The 22,628-nt window shown below is 46.3% G+C and overlaps 1 protein-coding gene across 1 annotated transcript in view; it reads right to left on the bottom strand.

The window, feature by feature from the left end:
- Positions 1-21,267, bottom strand: part of LOC311518842 (uncharacterized protein) — a gene marked incomplete at its 5' end in the record, with an annotated part of 51,010 nt that extends 29,743 nt beyond the window's left edge. Inside the window, 2 exons of the mRNA XM_084624911.1 lie at positions 20,185-20,295; positions 20,902-21,267. Coding sequence (XP_084481037.1) covers positions 20,185-20,295; positions 20,902-21,267 — 477 coding nt within the window. The remainder of the gene's footprint in view (positions 1-20,184; positions 20,296-20,901) is intronic.
- Positions 21,268-22,628: the final 1,361 nt, after the last annotated feature.

Raw genomic sequence — 22,628 nt, 5'->3', positions numbered from 1 at the left:
TTAACCTGTCAAAAAAGGATATAGGTTGGTTTGACGTGATTTATTCTTGACAAATCCATGTTGACGGTTACTTATCACCTTGTTATCCACAAACCGATTGTTTGATTATTTGCTCCATTATCTTTCTGGGTACCAAAATTAAGCTGACTGATCTGTAATTCCCTGGGTTGTCCATATTCCCCTTTTTTATAGATTGGTAATATTTTTGCACTTTTCCAGGCCTCTGGGATCTCTACTATCCTCCACAAGTTCTGAAAGCATCCTCACATGAATTTTGTCAGGTCCTGCCAACTTGAAGACATCTAACTTGGACTCTAGCAGAGGTTTACACCCCATTCATACTACACAAATTACTTGTGATGAATTCAATCCATTTTCTGAATGTATACATGAGTCTCAGAGAAAAATGTAAAATAAAATAAGTGTGTGTGCATGCGCAGACATACATACGTACTCGTCAATGAGGTAAAGAGATGGAGGACAGTTCTAGACAAGGGAAACTTCAGGAAAGGCTACCTCAAGAACACTCCATCCTCAACAAATGGTTGCACTCACGCTGTTTAACCAGATCTTGGTTTAAGAAATGGTTTTCTTCATATTGCTTTTTTGTTTTTTAATGCAGCATCATTGCTATATGAGGCTCTGCACATACACAAATTATTGGTGTCAGCACAACTGATATTACAATCTGTTTTATATATAATATAGCAGCTGGTGACAATAAAAGTCCTAGGGAGGGAACATAGGAAGACAAGGATTACAATGCTGAAAGATCATGCAATATGTTTGTAGTCCTCTTGGGATTTTGTCTGCTTGTTTTTTGTTATTATAGTTGAAGAGACTAGGTACCATGCAACAACAGTAGTTCAGTGCAAGATGTATGACAAAATTACAGAACTCTTTCACAGACTTTTCTAATAGATCGTAATACACTAAAAATTAAACATACATTTTCCATTACTATATTCCAGTATGGTCACTTTGCCTCTAAAAGAAATTAGCTGTTAAAGGGTGCACTCAAAATAATTTTATGCTTAAAAACTCCCCAACCCCTGACCCTTTAATAGTAAAACAGCAAGGATTTCTGGATATTCTAAATCATGTAAGGTCAAAGTATTCTGCTTTGCAGAGCTGGAGAGCCAGTTCACTAATGAATGGAGTTTGAAAGAGCCACAAACAATCAGGTTTGCATTAGTGGCCCCCATTCCTGACAGCTTGGTAGATAGGAGAAAGGATTCTCTGTTGCATTTATTTCATCACTCTCCTTGGATGCCAGACAGCACGGGGACTGCTCCTGTGATCACCACTCTGCTTATTCTTTTTGAGACTAGGTCGGAAGATCAGAACTCTGATCAGACACATGGATTACATGAAAGAGCCACCATGAGGTTCTAGAACTGCAGGTAGGATATCACCAGTACAGGAGGTTATAGAGGTTTCAGAGTAACAGCTGTGTTAGTCTGTATTCGCAAAAAGAAAAGGAGTACTTGTGGCACCTTAAAGACTAACCAGTTTATTTGAGCATAAACTTTCGTGAGCTACAGCTCACTTCATCGGATGCATACTGTGGAAAATACAGAAGATGTTTGTTTTTATACACACAAATCATGAAAAAATGGGTGTTTATCACTACAAAAGGTTTTCTCTCCCCCCACCCCACTCTTCTGCTGCTAATAGCTTATCTAAAGTGATCACTCTCCTTACAATGTGTATGATAATCAAGGTGGGCCATTTCCAGCACAAATCCAGGGTTTAACAAGAACATCTGAGGAAGGGGGAGAAGGGGGTTAGGAAAACAAGGGGAAATAGGCTTGAATAGAGACTGGGAGTGGCTAAGTCATTATGCAAGGTAACCTAAGTTAATTGCATCCAATTTGCAAATGAATTCCAATTCACCAGTCTCTTGCTGGAGTCTGGATTTGAAGTTTTTCTGTTGTAATATCGCGACTTTCATGTCTGTAATCGCGTGACCAGGGAGATTGAAGTGTTCTCCGACTGGTTTATGAATGTTATAATTCTTGACATCTGATTTGTGTCCAACCGCATTTGCTCCAACCCCTCAGACAGAGACAAACACCTACAAGATCTCTAACAAGCATTCTTACAACTACAATACCCACCTGCGGAAGTGAAGAAACAGATTGACAGAGCCAGAAGAGTTCCCAGAAGTCACCTACTACAGGACAGGCCTAACAAAGAAAATAACAGAACGCCACTAGCCGTCACCTTCAGCCCCCAGCTAAAACCATTCCAGCGCATTATCAAGGATCTACAACCTACCCTGAAGGATGACCCAACACTCTCACAAATCTTGGGAAACAGGCCAGTCTTTGCCTACAGACAGCCCCCCAACCTGAAGCGAATACTCACCAGCAACCACATACCACACAACAGAACCACTAACCCAGGAACCTATCCTTGCAACAAATCCCGTTGCCAACTGTGCCCACATATCTATTCAGGGGACACCATCACAGGGCCTAATAACATCAGCCACACTATCAGAGGCTCGTTCACCTGCACATCTACCAATATGATATATGCAATCATGTGCCAGCAATGTCCCTCTGCCACGTACATTGGTCAAACTGGACAGTCTCTATGTAAAAGAATGAATGGACACAAATCAGATGTCAAGAATTATAACATTCATAAACCAGTCGCAGAACACTTCAATCTCTCTGGTCACGCGATTACAGACATGAAAGTTGCAATATTACAACAGAAAAACTTCAAATCCAGACTCCAGCGAGAGACTGCTGAATTGGAATTCATTTGCAAATTGGATACAATTTAACTTAGGCTTGATTACAGACTGGGAGTGGCTAAGTCATTATGCAAGGTAACCTATTTCCCCTTGTTTTCCTAACCCTCCCCCTTCCTCAGACGTTCTTGTTAAACCCTGGATTTGTGCTGGAAATGGCCCACCTTGATTATCATACACATTGTAAGGAGAGTGATCACTTTAGATAAGCTATTACCAGCAGGAGAGTGGGGTGGGGGGAGAGAAAACCTTTTGTAGTGATAAACACCCATTTTTTCATGATTTGTGTGTATAAAAACAAACATCTTCTGTATTTTCCACTGTATGCATCCGATGAAGTGAGCTGTAGCTCACGAAAGCTTATGCTCAAATAAACTGGTTAGTCTCTAAGGTGCCACAAGTACTCCTTTTCTTTTTGAGGTTATAGAGGTTATTTTTTAAAATATTAGAAATTGGACTCAGCCGCAGTTTAATTATGGATTTGAACTTCCCCAACAAAAAGGGTGTTAGGACATAGGGATTGGACCTCTGTCTGCTTTGCATCTGAGACCATTAGAAAGCAAGCAGACAGCGTTGATAGTAAAAATAAACACAGGTGTAGGTCTCTGATCCCATTTAAAAGCTGAACGGCAGCTCCTTAAACACACACACAATGTTGAAAACACTTTTTCAGCATGACCAGAAAAAGTCCATTTTCCCAAATGAGTGCAAGTTGAAAGATGTAAACAGAGAATATTATGACTGAATGTGGAGAGGTCTCAGTCAGTTACAAAAAGAGAGAGCTTCATTTCACCCTCACTGCTGGTGGTGCTGCTGTCACACACATATGGAAAGTGAGTAGGTTGTCCTCGATACAGGTTAAATTTCAATCTGTAACTTGGAAGGGAAGATAAGCCTGGAAGATGTAAGTGCAAGGTAGTCTGCGTTCCCTATTTGTATTTTCTTCTTTGGTACAATAAGTTTCATAGCATCAGTTTTTTAGGTTGAACTTTATGCTCAGGCCATAAATGGTGATAAATAAGGGAATTGGGGGCAAAAGCACATTAGGAATTCAGGATCTTTTTCACATTCATAAGCTTTTTCATCACCGGGGATCTTTTGCATATGCAAAATATGCATAAATAATTTAATTCCACCTTAAGCAGTTTTTTTCTATACACACACATTTAGGATCGCTAAGGTTGAGCTACACGGGCAGTTCCAGAGAAAAAGAGCTCACCGTTCTATCAGGACTGTGCAATGTTCCCTCATGATCGATCACCAGAATGCGTTGCAAAGAGCCACAAAGTAAAACATAGCCAATGAAATCTTTGTGCCGGTGTGCTGATGTGAATGCAAGCCTTAACTTCTTCATCGCTTTTTATAAATCACTCCTCTTCCATAAAAGTTTTCAATGCAAAAATAGATCAATAAATAAATAATGCAGAGATGTAGGTCATGAACCTGAGTACAGTAAGAATGGAGGGTGCTGCATGGAGAACAGGGAGTGTTCAGCATCTTGCAGGCTCAAAACCCAAAGACTGCAAGCTCCCTGGAGCACAGAACCATGTCTTTCTCCACATTGTACAAAACCAAGCATACAACCGGAGTACACAATGCTGTCCATTCTTAGTTATACTAATGACATGCATCCAGAAAAGATGCATCAAGATGTCTCTTGATGGTGTTGTATTATAATTGAATATTCGTTAGCACTTGAATCTTTCAACAGCCCCCATTTATTGACCGAATAGAATATATGTCTTTCTCTGAGACAGAGCCACCTGTTGGCACAATACTAGCATTAATACAGCAATTTTTGCTTTCCAAGCATTTTACAAACAATAGCTAACTTTATGACACCCAGGTAAGATAATCATTCACATCCCTATTTTACACAGAGAAGAAACTCTGGCACACCCAGGTGAAATGGCAAACCTAATGTGCCTAATATCAAATATGAATTTAAGTGCCTAACTTTTAGACCATAACCTTTGAAATTTTTGAAATAATCCAAGAGTAGAATTGGATACCCTGGTTCCTAATTTTGTATTCAGAACTTTTTAAAGAAGCGTTTTTAAAATAGCAAAGATATTTTGCTTATGGAATATAGTTCCGTTCAGGAAATTTAAAATAAATTATTGAAACAAACATTTTTCTCATATCCATCAAAGTTTATTTCATTACAATGCACATAAATACAGTTCCCATTGCATGCCCTTCATCAGCATGTGCACACCACGTTGACGTGCAAAACTGCTTTTCTACTTAATGAACAAGAAACAGGTTAGGTGATCCTCCTTTCCCCTGCAGAGGCTCTTAATCTCTGCCTCCTACCCTGTGCTGTCTTCATATGCAATCTCTAAGGATAAGATTATGTCACTGAGGTCATGGAAGTCACAAATTCTGTGACTTCCAGAGACCTCCGTAACATTTTTCGCCTCAGCCGTTGCGGCCAGTGGGTGGGTGGGGACTCAGAGCGCCGAGCTGCCGTGGGCATTGGTGGGGACCTGGGACTCCCACCTACTGCCCCGGAGCGCCAAGCCACTGTGGGAAGCAGGTACTGCTTCCCTCCCACCTGGCTCTCATCCCTCTTCCCTTGGGCTTCAGTCATTCCCCATCAGCCCCCCCACCCCATTTTTAGTAAAAGTCACAGACAGGTCATGGGCTTTAGTGAATCTTTATTTATTGCCCAGGACCAATCCTTGACTTTAACTGAAAATAACTCTCAAAATCTTAACTTTAGCAATCCATATGAAACAGTATTTTTTGTCACACCCTTGTGTGTTAAGAGGACAAGCTATCTTCATGAGGGCACAAATAAAATGGTGTGCAGATATTAAAAAAAAATCTCTTTAATAAATCCTCTATAGGAATGAGTTTTCCACAGGCAAAAAGGTTTGCAAGTACCACATATCGCTATAAATCATCCATGCAAAACAACAAAAAAATCCTAATCAATTACTCAAAAGAGAAGAATGGCTGATCTACTCATTTACATTTTAAGATTAAAGAGAAACAATCTTCATAGCAGTAGGCTAATTACATTGTATTTTGACTTGCAGAAGGAATGTTAACATGGCAGAATTTTCAGATGTGTAGAACTTGCAAAATGAAGCACATTTTGTTATCCATAACCTAGCTCATAAAGCCCAAATTTCACATTCCAACCTGCTTGTTCCCTATTTTTAAAATAAGTTTATTTATATTTTAAAATATTTTTTAAAAATTGTGAAAATATGGTACTGGTTTTAGTTTTGCAAGGTGTTTTCCTAGAGTAGACTTCCTTGCCATTTTATGTATGCAGTGCATGTAGCATTCTAACCAACCAAAAAGGATTGTACATTAATATAGCTCTTTTAAAGAGAGAAAGATTTCAAAGTGCTTTACAATCAAACAGATTTTTTTTAAAAGTGCACAAATCTCTTAACCTGAACAGCACACACATCAACATTACTAAATCCACCAATATTCTCAGGTACAGGAAGAGGCTATTTCCAACAGATACTGAAGTTTCACGAGGTAGGCAGAATGTAATCACTCAAACTGGAATTTTGATTAGGCTCACAGGGTTAATGCTCCTACACTTACAAAAAAACAACAACCCAAAATGGCCACAAGATCATTAATCACCACAGATGATCAAGACTTCCAGGTTGGCATCTCATCCAGAAGATGGCAAACACCAACAGTGTTTTGCTCCCTACCCCATGGCTCAGCATCCAGCATCAGAAAGTCCTTCGGTTCTGATTAAGGCGACAGCCACACCAATTCTACGGGTACCTTAGAGCTTATTGACTCAGTTTTTGCACCTATTTCAGTAAACGAATAGATGAACTGAAAATCTCCTATTGTGGATGCAGTTATACCAGCATAAAGGTGGTGTTTATCCTAAAGATGTTTATGCCAGTCTAATTGAGTCCACATTCTAGACTAGAGTTGCCCTGATTTAGTTATATCGGTGCAAAAGCTATGTGTAGACTAATGATCAGATCCTAAAAAATAAAAAAAGTGCTGAAACACTTCCAGTAGTCACTCGTAGGCAACAGAACCAAAAGTACCAGAGGCTAGAATGCAAAAAAGGCCGGAACGGAGTTCTGTGATTACTCAAGCCCTGGTGTAGACCAGCCCATAGGGTTCCCTGAGTACCCTCCTATCAAAGTGGCAATGCAGCCTAATCAGACCTAGGTTGTGAGATGTGAAAGAATCATAGCACAAGATGGTATCGTTATTGGCTTGGTTCACATCAACCAGCCACACTAAGAACTGCAGGAAATGATTCATCCAACTCCGGTAAACATTAATATCTCCCTTTTTGCGATGGAAGAATGGAGGCAGAGAAGTTCAATGCTTTGCCCTTAGGGACAAAACAAGTTAATGGTAGAGATGGGAACAGAACAGGAGAGTGCAGATTTCTAGTCGTCTGCTTTACTAGTAGAGAACACTCCCCATGACTGTTCAAATACTATGGTGAGGAGCCTAATAAAGGACAGCCCCAAAATAACAGCTGTTGTACTCTCATGTTGTAGGAAAGAGTAGCCTTAACTGAACATGTACATCCACAGTATTCCACTTACAGAACATGGCATCAAAGCTTACATATGTTGCCTGACCCTTTTTAAGGTTAATAATGTTTGAATTAATGGCCAATTCATCTGACTGTGATAAGGTTCTTCCTCCAGAATTGGGCTACACAGAACACACACTACGGAGTTCACTATTTTGTGGGGAATTTCGGGGTGGATGACAAAGACTACACTGAAAGCAAAGTAAAACCTTAGGTATCTTTACAAAAATAATGGATAAAGCTAGAAAAGACCCAAGCCACATAACCTCAGTGTTGTATTATCTCTATCTTGTTTTTCTGTGGTATCATTCTATGCATAAGCTCTTAGAATTACATACTCACACCCTTTGTTGAGGACCGAGTGGTAGGAGACAAAAGGACCAGCACTGTCTTTGGCATGCCACAGTGTCCAATGGTCCAAGTTCCTCAATGAGTTGAAGAGTCAAACAGTAGAAAGAGCAGCCAGCAATGGAAAAAACCCAGGAAAGATCAAGCCCCAGTCCACATGGTGACTGTCCTGTTATAGGGCCCGAGCATCATCTTCTCATGCTCAGTCCTCCATGCCCATACTTAGCCTTTTCACCCACATAATACTGAGGTGTACTTATTCTATAGTAGGTTAGCATATTGATACGCGTAACTGCCATATCAGCTCCTGATCATACCCATCGCTCTTTACTTAAGTGGATTTGCAGTTATTACTTCCATGTTCCTTGCGGTAGCACTTACTGAAACATGCTAACTCCTACCATTGAGCAAGCTATTCTTAGTTCCCAAAATCTAAAGGTAACCACTAATCTATGCCAAGGGTTATGGCCAATTTAACCACACTTATACTAACTTATGCTTCAGCTAATATCTTACAGGAAACAGACCTGTAGGTTTCTTGTGTTATGGCTGAATATAATGAAAGCAGCTAAATATAATGAAGGCCAGGCAGTGAATATAATAGGCAAGCTTGCCCTATAGCTACACACAAAAAATCTCACAGTGCATCCGTGAGATCACAGCTGTGAAAATACAACCACACTTTGCACTACAAATACCTCAAGTGGTTGAAAAAAATCTGTTATTGTACAAAGACCACAGAAAATATACTATTGAGAAATGTAGAATGCATTTGGTGCTCACACATGGGACTACTGAACTTAATAGGTTGAGCCTAACAAACTCCTTACCCCTATGACTACACATGAGCAGAATGGCAGTATTGAAATGTTAATATTAATCCACACCGCCATCTTGGTCAATTGGTCTCGTTAAAAGTTGGTATGGCAATCCCCATTTTTTCAGTTCTCTGTGTGTGTGTGTGTGTGTGTGTGTGTCACATGGGCTAAAGCCCACTTCATCAGATGCATGCAGTGGAAAATACAGTAGGAAGATATAGATATGCATGCTGCATGCATCTGATGAAGTGGGCTTTACCCATGAAAACTTACGCTCAAATAAATTAGTTAGTCTCTAAGGTGCCACAAGTACTCCTCGTTCTTTCTGCTGATACAGACTAACACGGCTACCACTCTGAAACCTGGTTTTCCTTAGTTATGTATTCAGCTAATTTATGATAGAGGAAAACAACTGTTACAGGCACTAGTGTAAGAAATTAGACCCAGCATCAACTTGGTTTTCCTTTCTATTAAATGTAAATAATACTTACCAGCTATACTTTACAGTGGTGGTGTTAGGAGAAAAACACTATGTAAAGGGATGGCCATTGAACAGTTTGAACTGTTCTCAACATTGAACATTGAACATTGAGCACCCACAGGAAATATTTGGTGGGTGCAGAGCCCCCACTGGCAGCTCCCCGTCCCGCGCCCGACCCCAGCTCATCTCCGCTCTGCCTCCGCCCCGAATACGCCGCCCTGCTCTGCTTCTCCGCCCCGGCTTCCCACGAATCAGCTGTTCACACAGGAAGCCTGAAAGGGCTGAGAAGCAGGCAGCGGCTTCGCGCTCAGGCCCAGGGAGGCGGAGGCAAGCTGGGGCGGGGAGCGGTTCTCCTGCAAGCCCCCCCCGGGGTTACCTGCTGCGGCACCGGCAGCCCACCTCGCGCCCCCCCACCCCAGCTCACCTCCACTCTACCTCTGCCTCCCTGGGCCTGAGCACAAAGCTGCCACTTGCTTCTCAGCCCTCCCCAGCTTCCCGCGCGAAGAGCTGATCCAGCCCTGGAGCACCCACAGAGTTCATGCCTAAGGCGCCACTTTTGGCCGGTTGTTAAATTTAGAAGCCCTTTTAGAAAGGGCTTCTAAATTTAACAACCGGTTCCAGCGAACCGGTGCGAACCAGCTCCAGCTCACCACTGACTGTACTTGATTGCTTCTGTTTCCTAGGAGTTGATTGGCTATTCTTGGGATAGAAAGGAAAGGAAAGGAACAGTGGCCCATGGGATAGTATTGGTGGACTCTCAGGACTTGAGTCCGGGGAGACTGACCCAAACTGCATTCACACTGCAAAACAAATGAGAGTCCAACAGAACCTGGCTTGGATTCACCCCCAGATCCTAGGGGCTGGGTTATGCCAACTTATTGGCCTGAGTCAGACAGATTTGTGTGTAGATGGAAGGGAGTTTGGGGTGAGCCTGAACCTTTGAAGGAGTGTCGGACAAGACCCAAATTACAGCCCAACGTTTTCTTTTACGCTAGTAACATCTGCTGGGAGAGCAATACAGCGGTGCACAGACAATCCAGGAAGTTTTTGGAAAGTGTTGGGGACAACTTCCTGGTGCAAGCGCTGGAGGAACCAACGAGGGGCCGTGCTCCTCTTGACCTGCTGCTCACAAACAGGGAAGAATTGGTAGGGGAAGTAGAAGTGGGTGGCAACCTGGGCAGCTGTGACCATGAGATGGTCGAGTTCAGGATCCTGACAAAAGGAAGAAAGGAGCAGCAGAATACGGACACTGGACTTCAGAAAAGCAGACTTTGACTCCCTCAGGGAACTGATGGGCAGGATCCCCTGGGAGACTAATATGAGGAGGAAAGGAATCCAGGAGAGCTGGCTGTATTTTAAAGAAGCCTTATTAAGGGCGCAGGAACAAACCATCCCGATGTGCAGAAAAAATAGAAAATATGGCAGGCGACGAGCTTGGCTTAACAGAGAAATCTTCGGTGAGCTTAAAACACAAAAAGGAAGTTTACGAGAAGTGGAAATTTGAACAGATGACTAGGGAGGAGTATAAAAATGTTGCTTGAGCATGCAGGGGTGAAATCAGGAAGGCCAAAGCACAACTGGAGTTGCAGCTAGCAAGGGATGTGAAGGGTAACAAGAAGGGTTTCTACAGATATGTTAGCAACAAGAAGGCTGTCAGGGAAAAGTATGGGACCCTTACTGAATGGGGGAGGCAACCTAGTGACAGATGAATGGGGTTCCAAAGAGGATGGCTCTAGACTGTTCTCAATGGTAGCAGATGACAGAACGAGGAGTAATGGTCTCAAGTTGCAGTGAGGGAGGTTTAGATTGGATATTAGGAAAAACTTTTTCACTGGAATGTGTTACCTAGGGAGGTGGTAGAATCTCCTTCCTTAGAGGTTTTTAAGGTCAGGCTTGACAAAGCCCTGGCTGGGATGATTTAACTGGGAATTGGTCCTGCTTCGAGCAGGGGGTTGGACTAGATGACCTTCAGGGGTCCCTTCCAACCCTGATATTCTATGATTCTATGACGTGAAAAAAGCTGAAGTACACAATGCCTTTTTTGCATCAGTCTTCACAGACAAGGTCAGCTCCCAGACTGCTGCACTGGGCAGCACAATGCAGGGAGGAGGTGAGCAGCCCTCAGTGGTGAAAGAACAGATTAAGGACTATTTAGAAAAGCTGGACGTGCACAAGGGCTGGATGCAGTGCATCCAAGGGTGCTGAGGGAGTTGGCTGATGTGATTGCAGAGCCATTGGCCATTATCTTTGAAAACTTGCGGTGATCGGGAGAGGTCCCGGACGACTGGAAAAAGGCAAATAGAGTGCCCATCTTTAAAAAAGGGAAGAAGGAGAATCTAGGGAACTACAGACCAGTCAGCCTCACCTCAGCCTCACCCCTGGAAAAATCATGGAGCAGGTCCTCAAGGAATCCATTTTGAAGCACTTGGAGGAGAGGAAGGTGATCAAGAACGGTCAACATGGATTCATCAAGGGCAAGTCATGCCCGACCAACCTGATTGCCTTCTATGATGAGATAACTGTCTCTGTGGATATGGGGAAAGCGGTGGACGTAATATACTTGACTTTAGCAAAGTTTTTGATACGGTCTCCCACAGTATTCCTGCCAGCATGTTAAAAAGGTATGGATTGGATGAATGGACTATAAAAGGTGGATAGAAAGCTGGTTAGATCATTGGGTTCAACAGGTAGGGCTCAATGGCTCAATGTCTTGTTGGCAGCCAGTATCAAGCAGCGTGCCCCAGGAGTCGGTCCTGGGGCCGGTTTTGTTCAGCTTCGTTAATGATCTGGATGATGAGATGGATTGCACCCTCAGCAAGTTTGCGGATGACACCAAGCTGGGGGAGAGGGGAAGAGGTAGATATACTGGAGGGTAGGGATAGGGTCCAGAGTGACCTAGACAAATTGGAGGATTGGGCCAAAAGAAATCTGATGAGGCTTAACAAGGACAAATGCAGAGTCCTGTACTTAGGACAGAAGAATCCCATGCACCGCTACAGACTGGGGACCTACTGGCTAAACAGCAGTTCTGCCAAAAAGGATCTGTGGATTACAGTAGACGAGAAGATGGATATGAGTCAGTGTGCCCTTGTTGCCAAGGAGGCTAATGGCATATTGAGCTACATTAGTACGAGCATTGCCAGCAGATTGAGGGAAGTGATTATTCCCCTCTATTTGGCACTGGTGAGGCCACATCTGGAGTATTATGTCCAGTTTTGGGCCCCCCCTCCCACTACAGAAAGGAGGTGGACAAATTGGAAAGAGTCCAGAGGAGGCAACTAAATTATTAGGGGGCTGGGGCACATGACTTATGAGGACAGGCTGAGGGAACTGGGCCTACTGAGCCTGCAGAAGAGAAGAGTGAGGGGGAATTTGATAGCAGCCTTCAACTACCTGAAGGGGGGTTCCAAAGAGAATGGAGCTCAGCTGTTCTCAGTGGTGGCAGATGACAGAACAAGGAGCTATGGTCTCAATTTGCAGTGCGGGAGATCTAGGTTGGATATTAGGAAAAACTATTTCACTGGGAGGGTGGTAAAGCACTGGAATGGGTTACCTAGGGAGGTGGTGGAATCTCCATCCTTGGACGTTTTTAAGGCCTGGCTTGAAAAAGCCCTGGCTGGGATGATTTAATTGGGGTTGGACTAGATGACCTCCTGAGGTCTCTTCCAACCCTAATCTTCTGTGATTACTCATCCAGAGTCTAGAGACGAAAGAATGTTTTTTAATCAATTGCCAATGGAGGATGGTACAGTCATCACAGGAGACTATGATGTCACTAGTTACCATTTTTGCTTTCCTCCAGTGCAAAAGGTTTATCCTAGAACAGATTTGCTGAGGTTTATCTGGACTCTAGCTATACAGTCTACCATAGTTTCAGATCTTTTGTAATATTTGGATTATCAAAACAATAAAACGGCACCCTATTCAAAGGCTATAGCCAACCCTGCCACAAACTAACAAATAAAATTAAATAGCAACATACCCATGACAAGCAAAACTCTGCCTCCAGCAAAACAGAACGTCCTTACTCCATGTAAACCTAATCCCTATCAAATCCCATTATCTGTAGCAGACCATGCAAATAAACATGCTTTGAGGGTCAAACCTGGGCTACTTGGGACCAGATCAGACTATGAAATGCATTACCTATGTACTTTATATTGGAACTGGACAAATTATACAGAGTTCATGTTAAATTCTGAAGGAAATGGAAAGTTACAGTAAGTGTTAACCTGATATACCCAACATTTTGAGTCTGTAATATTGATTTTGTATAAACCTGACTTGGAGCATTTGAACAAAGCAGTATTGCAACTCACCACTCAGTGGGAAAATGCAAGAAAGCATACCCTACTCAAACCTTTTACTGATGTTTTAGTGATTTAAAATGCATGCAAAGTAATTATAATTATTACAAACATTTAATAATGTTCATAAAAAATGGTTACCTACCTGTGAGTAAGTACCTACCTCAAAGTTGCTCTTTGAAATGTGATGAAGATACAATTCTATTTCAGTGCGTTTTCACCCAGTGAACTGGAGCCAGAGAACTTTGCCTAGCAGGATGCATAGGAACAGTGCTCATGAATCCCTCCCCAATCTCATAAGGGCTGCATTGCCCTGACTCCCTCAGTCCTTTCACACCAAACATCAGAAGTCTAGACACTGATGCAGTGGGGATGGAGGGTGGGTGCATCACATCTTGAAAAACAGTTAGGTAACAGTTTTCTCTTCTTCAGGTAGATGCAGGTGTGTAGTCTACTTAGGTGACTCACAAGCAGTACTGGCAGGAGGTGGTGTAACGTCTATTTCAAAAAGGACAGCAGGACTCACTCCCAAAGTTTGCATCTGACTTGTAAAAATATGCACTGAGGACCAAGTGGCAACCCTGCAAGCGTCCAATATAGGAATGTCACTCAAACGCAGTCAACATTCCCCAGGCTCTGTTAGAATGAGCTAACACCCTTTGAGGAGACGTAGCCTGGGCTACTTTACATGCTGTATGCATGAAACAGGAAGTTATACACCTGGAGATCATCTGTGAAGAGACCCCTTGACGCTTCATTTGGTTTGCATATAAACAAAGAAGATGAGAGCGGAAAAGTTTGGTCATACCTAGATAAAAAGCTAAACATCGTCAGACATTCAATGTGTGAAGACATTGTTCCTCTGGGGTTGAATGTGGCCCTTGGTTCGCGTGCAAATGGGAAACCACTTTGGATAAAAACTTATGGTGCAGATGCAGGATTGCTTTGTCTCTTTAGAAAATTGCATATAGGGGGTTCCACTATCAAAGCCTACAACTCACCCATCCTCCTTGCACACGTTATTGCTACAAGAAAGGCAGTTTTCTAACACAGAAGGGAGAAAAGTTGTCAGAGCCTCAGAGGCCCTATAGGAGCCACTAGGACAGCATTATGGTCACGCAAATGAATTGTCTCTTTCACTGGCAGGTGGAGACGAGTGACTCTTTTCAAACCCCATGGCAGTGAGGTTCTTGAAAACACCAACTTCCAATGGATGGGCAGATGAAAGGCTGAAAATGCCAACGGGTGAGCTCTCAATGAACTAAATGTAAGACCAGAAGACTGAACATGTAACACATACTCCAAGATGTTCTGGACGAACTTGCCAGGCTAATGACCATATTGAGAACTGCTTCCACTTGGCCAAAATAGGTTGCTCTTGTGGAGGGCTGTCTTCTATTGAGCAAGGCTTGCTGGACCACCTCCAAAATTGCTCCTCCTCATCATTTAACTATGCAGCATCTATGCTGTGAGATGCAGGGAAGGGAACACACCAAGATACTGGAGTCAGGCAATCAGGATAAGGAGGAAGGGATATGAGAGGCTGAACCAATAATGCAAGGAGGTTGGAGAACCAACATTGCTCCAGCGTGGCTGGGACAATGAGAATGAGCTTGACACAGTCCAATTTCAGCTTGAGAACGTCCTGCAGGATGATTGGAATTGGAGCAAATACATACAGGAGTGCTGATTCCCAGCTCAAGTGAAAATGAGACCAAACTGAGACCCCCTTTGGAAGCAAAACAGCTGACGTTTCTTGTTGTCTCTTATGATGAACAAGTTGATTGTTGGGATGCTCCAAATTGCAAAAATGAACTGCAGGAGACTGGGCTTTAGCAACCTTTTGTGATTCAGGGAAAAATATATGTTGAGGTGATCCACCAGGTGATTCTGGATCCAAGGTAAGTGATTGACCGTGCATCTTCCCCAATGCAAAAAACTGCCAGAGCCTGATCACTTCCTGACACAGCATGCTGGAGCATGCTCTCCAGTCCGTTCATATAAATACATCACCACAGTATTGTCTGTAAGGATGTGCACTGCCTAGTCTCTGATGTGATCTCAAAGGGGCCGACAGGCAGCATAGATGGCAGGAGGCTCCAGGACACTGATATACAGAGAAGCTTCCAGTTCAGACCATAGGCCTTGAACTTTCAGTGACCCCAGATGCACTCCCCAACCTGTCCAGTCCAGGACTGGTGGAGGAAGTTGGACCAGTCTGTCCAAAAGGATGAGAACTGAGATGATAGACCAACTTCAGCCACATCTGAAGAGGATGCAGGTGCAGCCTGGTATCTTGGACCAGCTTGTGCATGCAGCTATATGCCCTAGCAATCTCAGAGATACTTGGACTGTGGTTGAGAATTGAGAGTGAAACTCCAGATATAGATGGCAAATTTCCTGGAATTTCTTAGTCAGTAGAAATGCTCTCAAATGCTCTCAGGGCCCCAATGGACTTGATTCTTGGAGCTGGAACCAGTGTTGACTTCTTGTCATTTAGGATGAGACCTGAACGACTGAGTAGTAATGTGAAATGGACATGCCAGAGGACTTCCTCTCTGGACTTGCATCTCAGTAACCAATCGTCCCAATACAGGAAGATATGAATTACCCTTTTCCTAAGGTATGATGTTACCAAGTCATGGCATTTGGTAAAAACCTGGGGACCAAAAGACATGCTGAAAGTCAGCATGGTAAACTGGTAGTGCCAGCCATCTATGACAAACCCGAGGAACCTCCTATGGCTTGGAAAGATTACTACAAGAAAATAAGTGTCCTGCAGGTTGAGGGCAAAAAACTAGTCATGATTAAAGGTTGGAAGGATAGTTGTTAGGTTAGCCATACATGCTGAAATTGTAGTGGTCCAGGACAGCTCTCATCCCTTCCTTGGTCCTGCAGACCAGGAAATACCAATGCTTAGAACCTGCCCCCAGTGCTGCAAGGGAACCTCCTTGCCAGACTTCAGAGTCAGTAGAGACTGAACCTGCTGAAGGAGCAGTTTCATGTGAGACAGGTCCCTGAAGACGGATGGGGTGGGGAGGAAGGATGGAGAGAAACTATCTGGCACAACCTGATGTGACAGTGCTTAGGACCCAGTTCAAGTCAAGCCAAACACCACAAAAACAAGCCAACAAGTCCCTGAACAGAGGGGATGGAGGAGAGGCCACCAGCGGCTCAGTCCTGGACACACAAGTCAAAATGGGCACTTACTGGATGCGGGGGGTGGAGGAGAAGGGGGACACGGAGAGCTGGCTGGTTAAGCTCAGAACCAGAAGACCTGCTCCTCTGGGATCTGTGGCCCTTCCAGAAATAGTCCAGCTGCCTTACAGGAAGGTAGGACTGTCCAGAAAAAAATCTGCAGATGGTATTGCTGCTGCTGCTGACCGCTATCGTGGCGTCTCTCCATGGCTGGAGTATAGGCTCCGAAAGAACAAAGTAGCTTGGGAGTCTTTTAAAAAAAGGAGTGCAAAATTTTGTCAGTTTTCTCTAAAAACAAAACCCAGGCATCAAAACTTTAAATCCCCCAATGGTCTGCTGCACACTGGGTGCAATGACCAAATCCTGCAGCCATGAGGTCCTCCTCATGGTCACAGCCAATATCATAATTCTGGATGAGACATTAAACTCTTCTATGGAAGGTTCTGGTAACTTATCCATGATCTTAGACATGGCCACCCAATTGACAAAATCATATTTAGAGAGCAATGCCTACTAGTCTGTGATGTGCATTTGCAGGGAACAGGAGATATAAATATTCCTCTCCATCAAGTCCATCCTTTTGGGCTCTTCATCCTTAGGCATGGACTTATACCTTCTCTGTTGTGCCCTGCCATTTGCCACAGTTACCACCAAAGAGTTAGGGGCCAGGTGGGAGTAGAAACCCACAAAACCCTTCATGTGGAAAAAAGTACCGCTTCTCCAAATACTTCACCACAGAAGACAATGAAGCTGGATAATTCCAGAAGGCCTTTGCAGACTTCAAAAGGAGCTTCATTTATTGAGAGGGTTACTCTCCCTGGAGCTAATAATTTGAGAATATTCAACAGTTTATGAGTAATTCTCCTGCAGGAATCTTCCTGGATACCCAAGCCATACACCTCTGGAGGTGTGAATATGGCTTAAAGTCTTCTGGCACAGAGGAAGATGATTCTGGCACAGTAGAGTTGTCCAGGTAGGATGAGGTGGTTTGGATGGATCCTATTCTTGCACCACAGTGGGAAGAGCCCCAGAGGTCCAGGGTGAAAGGGCTCAGCAGTCACTTGCAGCTGACATGGTTTGGGAGCAGGATCTCATTCTGCAGAGAGGCAAGGAGTAGGACCTCATAGACCAAGGAGCATCCCAAAGATTCCAAGAAGGCCACTGGGCATACAGACAAGGCATTAGTAACCACCAGGCACCAGGCCAAGAGCTCCTGCCTCAGCTGTGGGACAGATGTCAAATCTCGGTACCGATGGTGAGCCAAAGGTTATCTCTGGTGCCTATCTGTTCTGGAGGAGTCTTGGAGATTCTCTGGGGACAATGAGGGAACCAGCCCCAATGGAGCAAACAAATGGTCAGACACTTCTGATGTCCAATATGGGGTAGCATCAGTGCTGAAGAGGAATGGGGGGATTGGCACCTGTGGTACCAAATGAAACACACTCCCATCTGATTCTGGGAGAGGTGCCAGTACCAAGGCTAAGGACAGTACTTAACTCAAAAGGATCTACTGCCAAGACAACAATGGTGCCAAAGGATGCACCAGCATCAGTGGGACCTTTGGTGCCGGACCCTGCATCAGTCTCTACTGTCTGAGGCCCTGGCGGTGCGAGCTGTGGTGCTGATGAACCCAAAGCTCTGTGATGCAACCAGAAGGTGACAATGGCACAACATAGGATGAGACAGTAGAAGCCATGGCACCAGAGAACTCCTGAACCAGTGTAGAGTCCAAGACTGAGAGGCAAAAAAGGTTTGATGCAGTAAGTGCCCATGCTGCCTAGTATGTCATCAGAGTGGAGGTAGTCAGTGCTGGTGCCAATGTCATTGGTATTGGACTCAACAGACACCTCATGGCCAGAACCAGAGTTGATGGTACAGGCTCTTACCCTATCTTGGGAGTGGCTTTGGAGAGCAGCTGGATGGACTGCTCCATCCTGTGTGCCAGACAGAGTAACTGTTTGTAACTGTTGTTCTTCGGGATGTGTTGTTCACGTCCATTCCACATTAGGTGTGCTCGCATCGCGTGCACGAGCTTTGGAAACTTTTTTCCTTAGCGGCTCCCGTCGGGCCGGTGGGGCCCCTGAGTGGCGCCACTGCGCCGTGCATATATACCCCTGCCACCCGTCCCCCTCCAGTTCCTTCTTGCCGGTGACTCCAACAGAGGGGTAGGAGGGTGGGTGGTGGAATGGACATGAACAATACATCTCAAACAACAACGGTTACGAGAAGGTAAGTAACCATTTTTTCTTCTTTAAGTGCTTGTTCACGTCCATTCCACCTTAGGTGGATCACAAGCTTACCTCTGGAGGAGGGTAGGAGTCACGGAACAACTGATTGGAGGACCGCTCTGCCAACTGCTGCGTCCTCTCTGGCCTGCTGGTTGACTGCGTAGTGGGTTGTGAAGGTGTGCTCCGAGGACCAGATGGCTGCTCTGCAGATCTCCTGGATCGGGCCCTGTGCCAGGAAAGCCGTGGAAGTCGCTTGCGCCCTGGTTGAGTGGGCTGTGACCGCCGGGGCCGGAACACCTGCGAGCTCATAGCACGCCCAGATGCAGCTTATAATCCAAGACGAGATCTGCGTCAACACCATGAGGCCTTTCATCCTCTTGGCTACGGCCACGAACAGCTGCGTGGATTTAGGAAAGCGCTTGGTACGTTCAAACAGAATGCCAGCGCTCGACGGACATCCAGGGTGTGTAGGCTGCGGTGACTCGGGTCCGTATGGGGTTCTGGAAAAAACACCAGCAGACAAATGTCCTGGCCCAAATGGAATTGCGAGACCACCTTAGGGAGAAACTTGGGGTGCGGTCGGAGCTGCACCTTATCCTTGTGAAACACTGTATATGGTGGCTCAGAGGTGAGAGCCCTCAGCTCAGACACCCTTCTGGCCGAGGTAATGGCCACCAGAAATGCCACCTTCCAGGAAAAGTGGAGGGAGCCGGTAGCGAGGGGCTCGAACGGGGGTCCCATGAGCTTAGAGAGGACCAAGTTAAGGTTCCAAAGAGGGACTGCAGGGCATGAGTACGGAAACATCCTCTCCAATCCTTTAAGGAACCATCCCACCACTGGGAGGGAAAAGACCGAGCCACCCAAAAACCCCGGATGGAAGGCGGAGATGGCCGCTAGGTGTACTCTGAGTGAGGACGGGGCCAGCCCCTGCTGCTTGAGGTGCAGGAGGTACTTGAGGATGGCTTGCACTGGGGTCTGGCACAGCTGCACCTGTCGGGGCTCACACCAATGCAAGAACCTTTTCCACTTGGCCACATAAGTAGCCCTGGTAGAGGGCTTCCTACTGCCAAGCAGAATCTGCTGCACAGGAAGGGAGCACTGGCTCTCCAAGGCATTTAGCCACAGAGCTTCCATGCTGTCAAGTGTAGTGATTGCAGGTTGGGGTGGAGAAGCCACCCGCCGTCCTGCGTGATGAGGTCCCGGTGTAGGGTCAGGACTACTGGGGCCTCCACTAACAGCTCTAGGAGCATTGTGTACCAGTGCTGGCGGTGCCACGCCAGGGCGATGAGGACCACCACTGCCCTGTCCCTGTGTACCTTGAGCAGGACCTTGTGTACCAAGGGGAGCAGAGGAAAAGCATACATCAAGCCCCCTCCCCCCGGGATTGTAAATGCGTCCGTGACTGAGCCCGGGCTGTGGCCCTGGAACTAGCAGAAGTGCGGGCACTGGGTGTTGGCCCTGGTGGCAAACAGGTCTACCCGAGGAAACCCCCACCTGTGGAAGAGCAAAAGTACGACGTCCGCTCTGAGCGTCCACTCGTGCATGCGATATGGACCTGCTGAGGTAGTCCGCCAGCTCGTTTCGCACCCATGGGAGATACGACGCCTAGAAGTGAATGGCGTGGGCTATACAAAAGTCCCAGAGGAGGATAGCCTCGTGACAAGGCAGCGAGGAACGGACCCCACCCTGCTTGTTTATATAGGACATGGCAGTAGTGTTGTCTGTCAGAACGGTCACGCTGTGACCACTCAGAGTGGCGTGAAAGGTCTGGCAGGCTAGATGGACTACCCTGAGCTCCTTCACATTGATATGGAGCGACCGCTCTGCTCCGGACCACAAGCCCTGAGGTCCCCCAAGTGAGCCCCCCATCTGTGGTCTGACGCGTCCGTCACCAGCATCAGGTCCGGTTGTGGGGAGGCAAAGGGGATGCCTTCGCAAACCACAGGCTGGGACTGCCACCACAGCAGGGAGTCTAGCATGTCTCTTGGGGCTGTCACTACCAAGTCCAAGGGGGTCCCTGCCTGGGCAGTACACCCGAGCGAGCCACGCCTGCAGAGTCCTGAGTCTCAGTCTGGCATGCCTGACCACGTGCGTGCATACTGCCATGTGGCCCAGCAGCCGCAGGCAGCACCTGGCCGTTGCCATTGGAAACTGGTGCAAGGAGGCCACCACTTGCTGGATAGCCCAGAATCAGGACACTGGAATGCTTGCCCTGGCCTGCACCACATCCAGGGCCGTCCCTATGAATTCCACTTTCTGCATGGGCATGAGAGTGAGCTTGGGGACATTGACCAGGAGCCCTAGCTCACGGAACAATCTCAGGGACACCTCCACGTAGCCCCGCACTTCGGCTTCAGCTCGACCCCCCAGGAGCCAATTGTCGAGGTACGGGTAAACCCAGATCCCCTGCCTCCGTAAGAAGGCCACCACCACCGCCATGCATTTTGTGAACACCCGTGGGGCCATGGCTAGACCGAATGGGAGAACCGCAAACTGGTAATGTTCTTGGCCCATGGTGAAGCGCAGGAACTGCCGATGTGCTGGGTGGATGGCGAGATGAAAGTATGCGTCCTTCATGTTGAGGGCAGCATACCAGCCTCCCAGATCCAGGGAAGGGTTGATGGTGCCCAGAGAGACCATGCAGAACCGGACCTTGACCAGGAACTTGTTGAGCCTGTGCAGGTCTAAAATGGGATGAAGGCCCCCTTTGGCCTTTGTGATGAGGAAGTACCGGAAGTAGAAACCTTTCCCCCTTAGGCCGTGCGGCACCGCCTCTACTGCCCATGACTCCAGCAGCGAGAGAACCTTGCTCTCTGGGAGATGCTCGTGAGAGGGGTCCCTGAAGGAGGACAGGGAAGGGAGGTGGGAGGGAGGGAAGGAAGAGAATTGCAGCGAGTACCTGTTCCGTATCATGCGTAAGACCCAATGGTCCGACGTAATGCTGGACCATGCTCAGGAGAAATGGACCAGGCGGTTCAGGAAACAAGGAGACAGATCTGGTGACTGGTTTGGTATGCTGTCCTTGAGCACACCTTCAAAAGCCTGGTTTAGTGCCCGGCTGGGATTTGTGCTGACCATGGTTCTGACCTGGAGCATTATTGTTATTATTGCGTCATCGCCTATTATCCCTGTTATCACCTATGGTAAGGTTCATGCCTATGACGAGGCTGGTACTGGCGCTGAGGCGGAGGCTGCAGCTTAAAGGGCTTCCTCTGCGTCACCAGTGTGTGGATACCCAGCGACTTAAGTGTAGCCCTTGAGTCCTTGAGGTTATGCAGCCGCGCGTCTGTCTGGTCCGAAAAGAGCCCAGACCCTTCAAAGGGGAGGTCCTGAAGCGTACTCTGGACCTCAGATGGCAGGCCTGACTCCTGCAGCCAGGCAGAGCGCCTCATGACCACCCCCGATGCGATTGTTCTGGCCGCCGTGTCTGCTGAATCCAGGGAGGCCTGGAGACAGGTCTTAGCTACTGCCTTGCCCTCATATACCAGGGCCGTAAACTCCTGTTGGGAACCTTGCAGGAGGTTGTCCTTAAACTTCCCCACCGCTGCCCAGGAGTTAAAATTATGCCTGTTGAGGATGGCCTGCTGGTTAGCAATCCTCAACTGAAGGCCCCCTGATGAGTACACCTTTCTGCCAAAAAGGTCCAGGCGTTTTGCCTCCTTGGCCTTAGGTGCCAGGGCCTGTTGACCAGGGCGCTCCCTTTCGTTCACCACTGAGACCACCAGGGAGCATGGACTTGGGTGGCAGAACAAGAATTCGTAGCCTTTGACGGGGCAAAGTACTTGTGCTCCACACCTTTGGCCGTTGGAGCGCTGGACGCCGGGGTCTGCCATATAGTCTTATAATTCAATTGGATGGTCTTAATGAGCGGGAGCACTATTCTAGATGGACCTTCAGGGCTCAAAATGTCCACCATGGGGTCCTCCTGCTCAACCATC

Source organism: Lepidochelys olivacea (genome assembly GCF_965140295.1).
Source record: "Lepidochelys olivacea isolate rLepOli2 genome assembly, chromosome: 3".
Lineage (NCBI taxonomy): Eukaryota > Metazoa > Chordata > Testudines > Cheloniidae > Lepidochelys > Lepidochelys olivacea.
The sequence above is the reverse complement of the archived record's forward strand: the minus strand, read 5'-3'. Positions and strand labels throughout refer to the sequence as shown.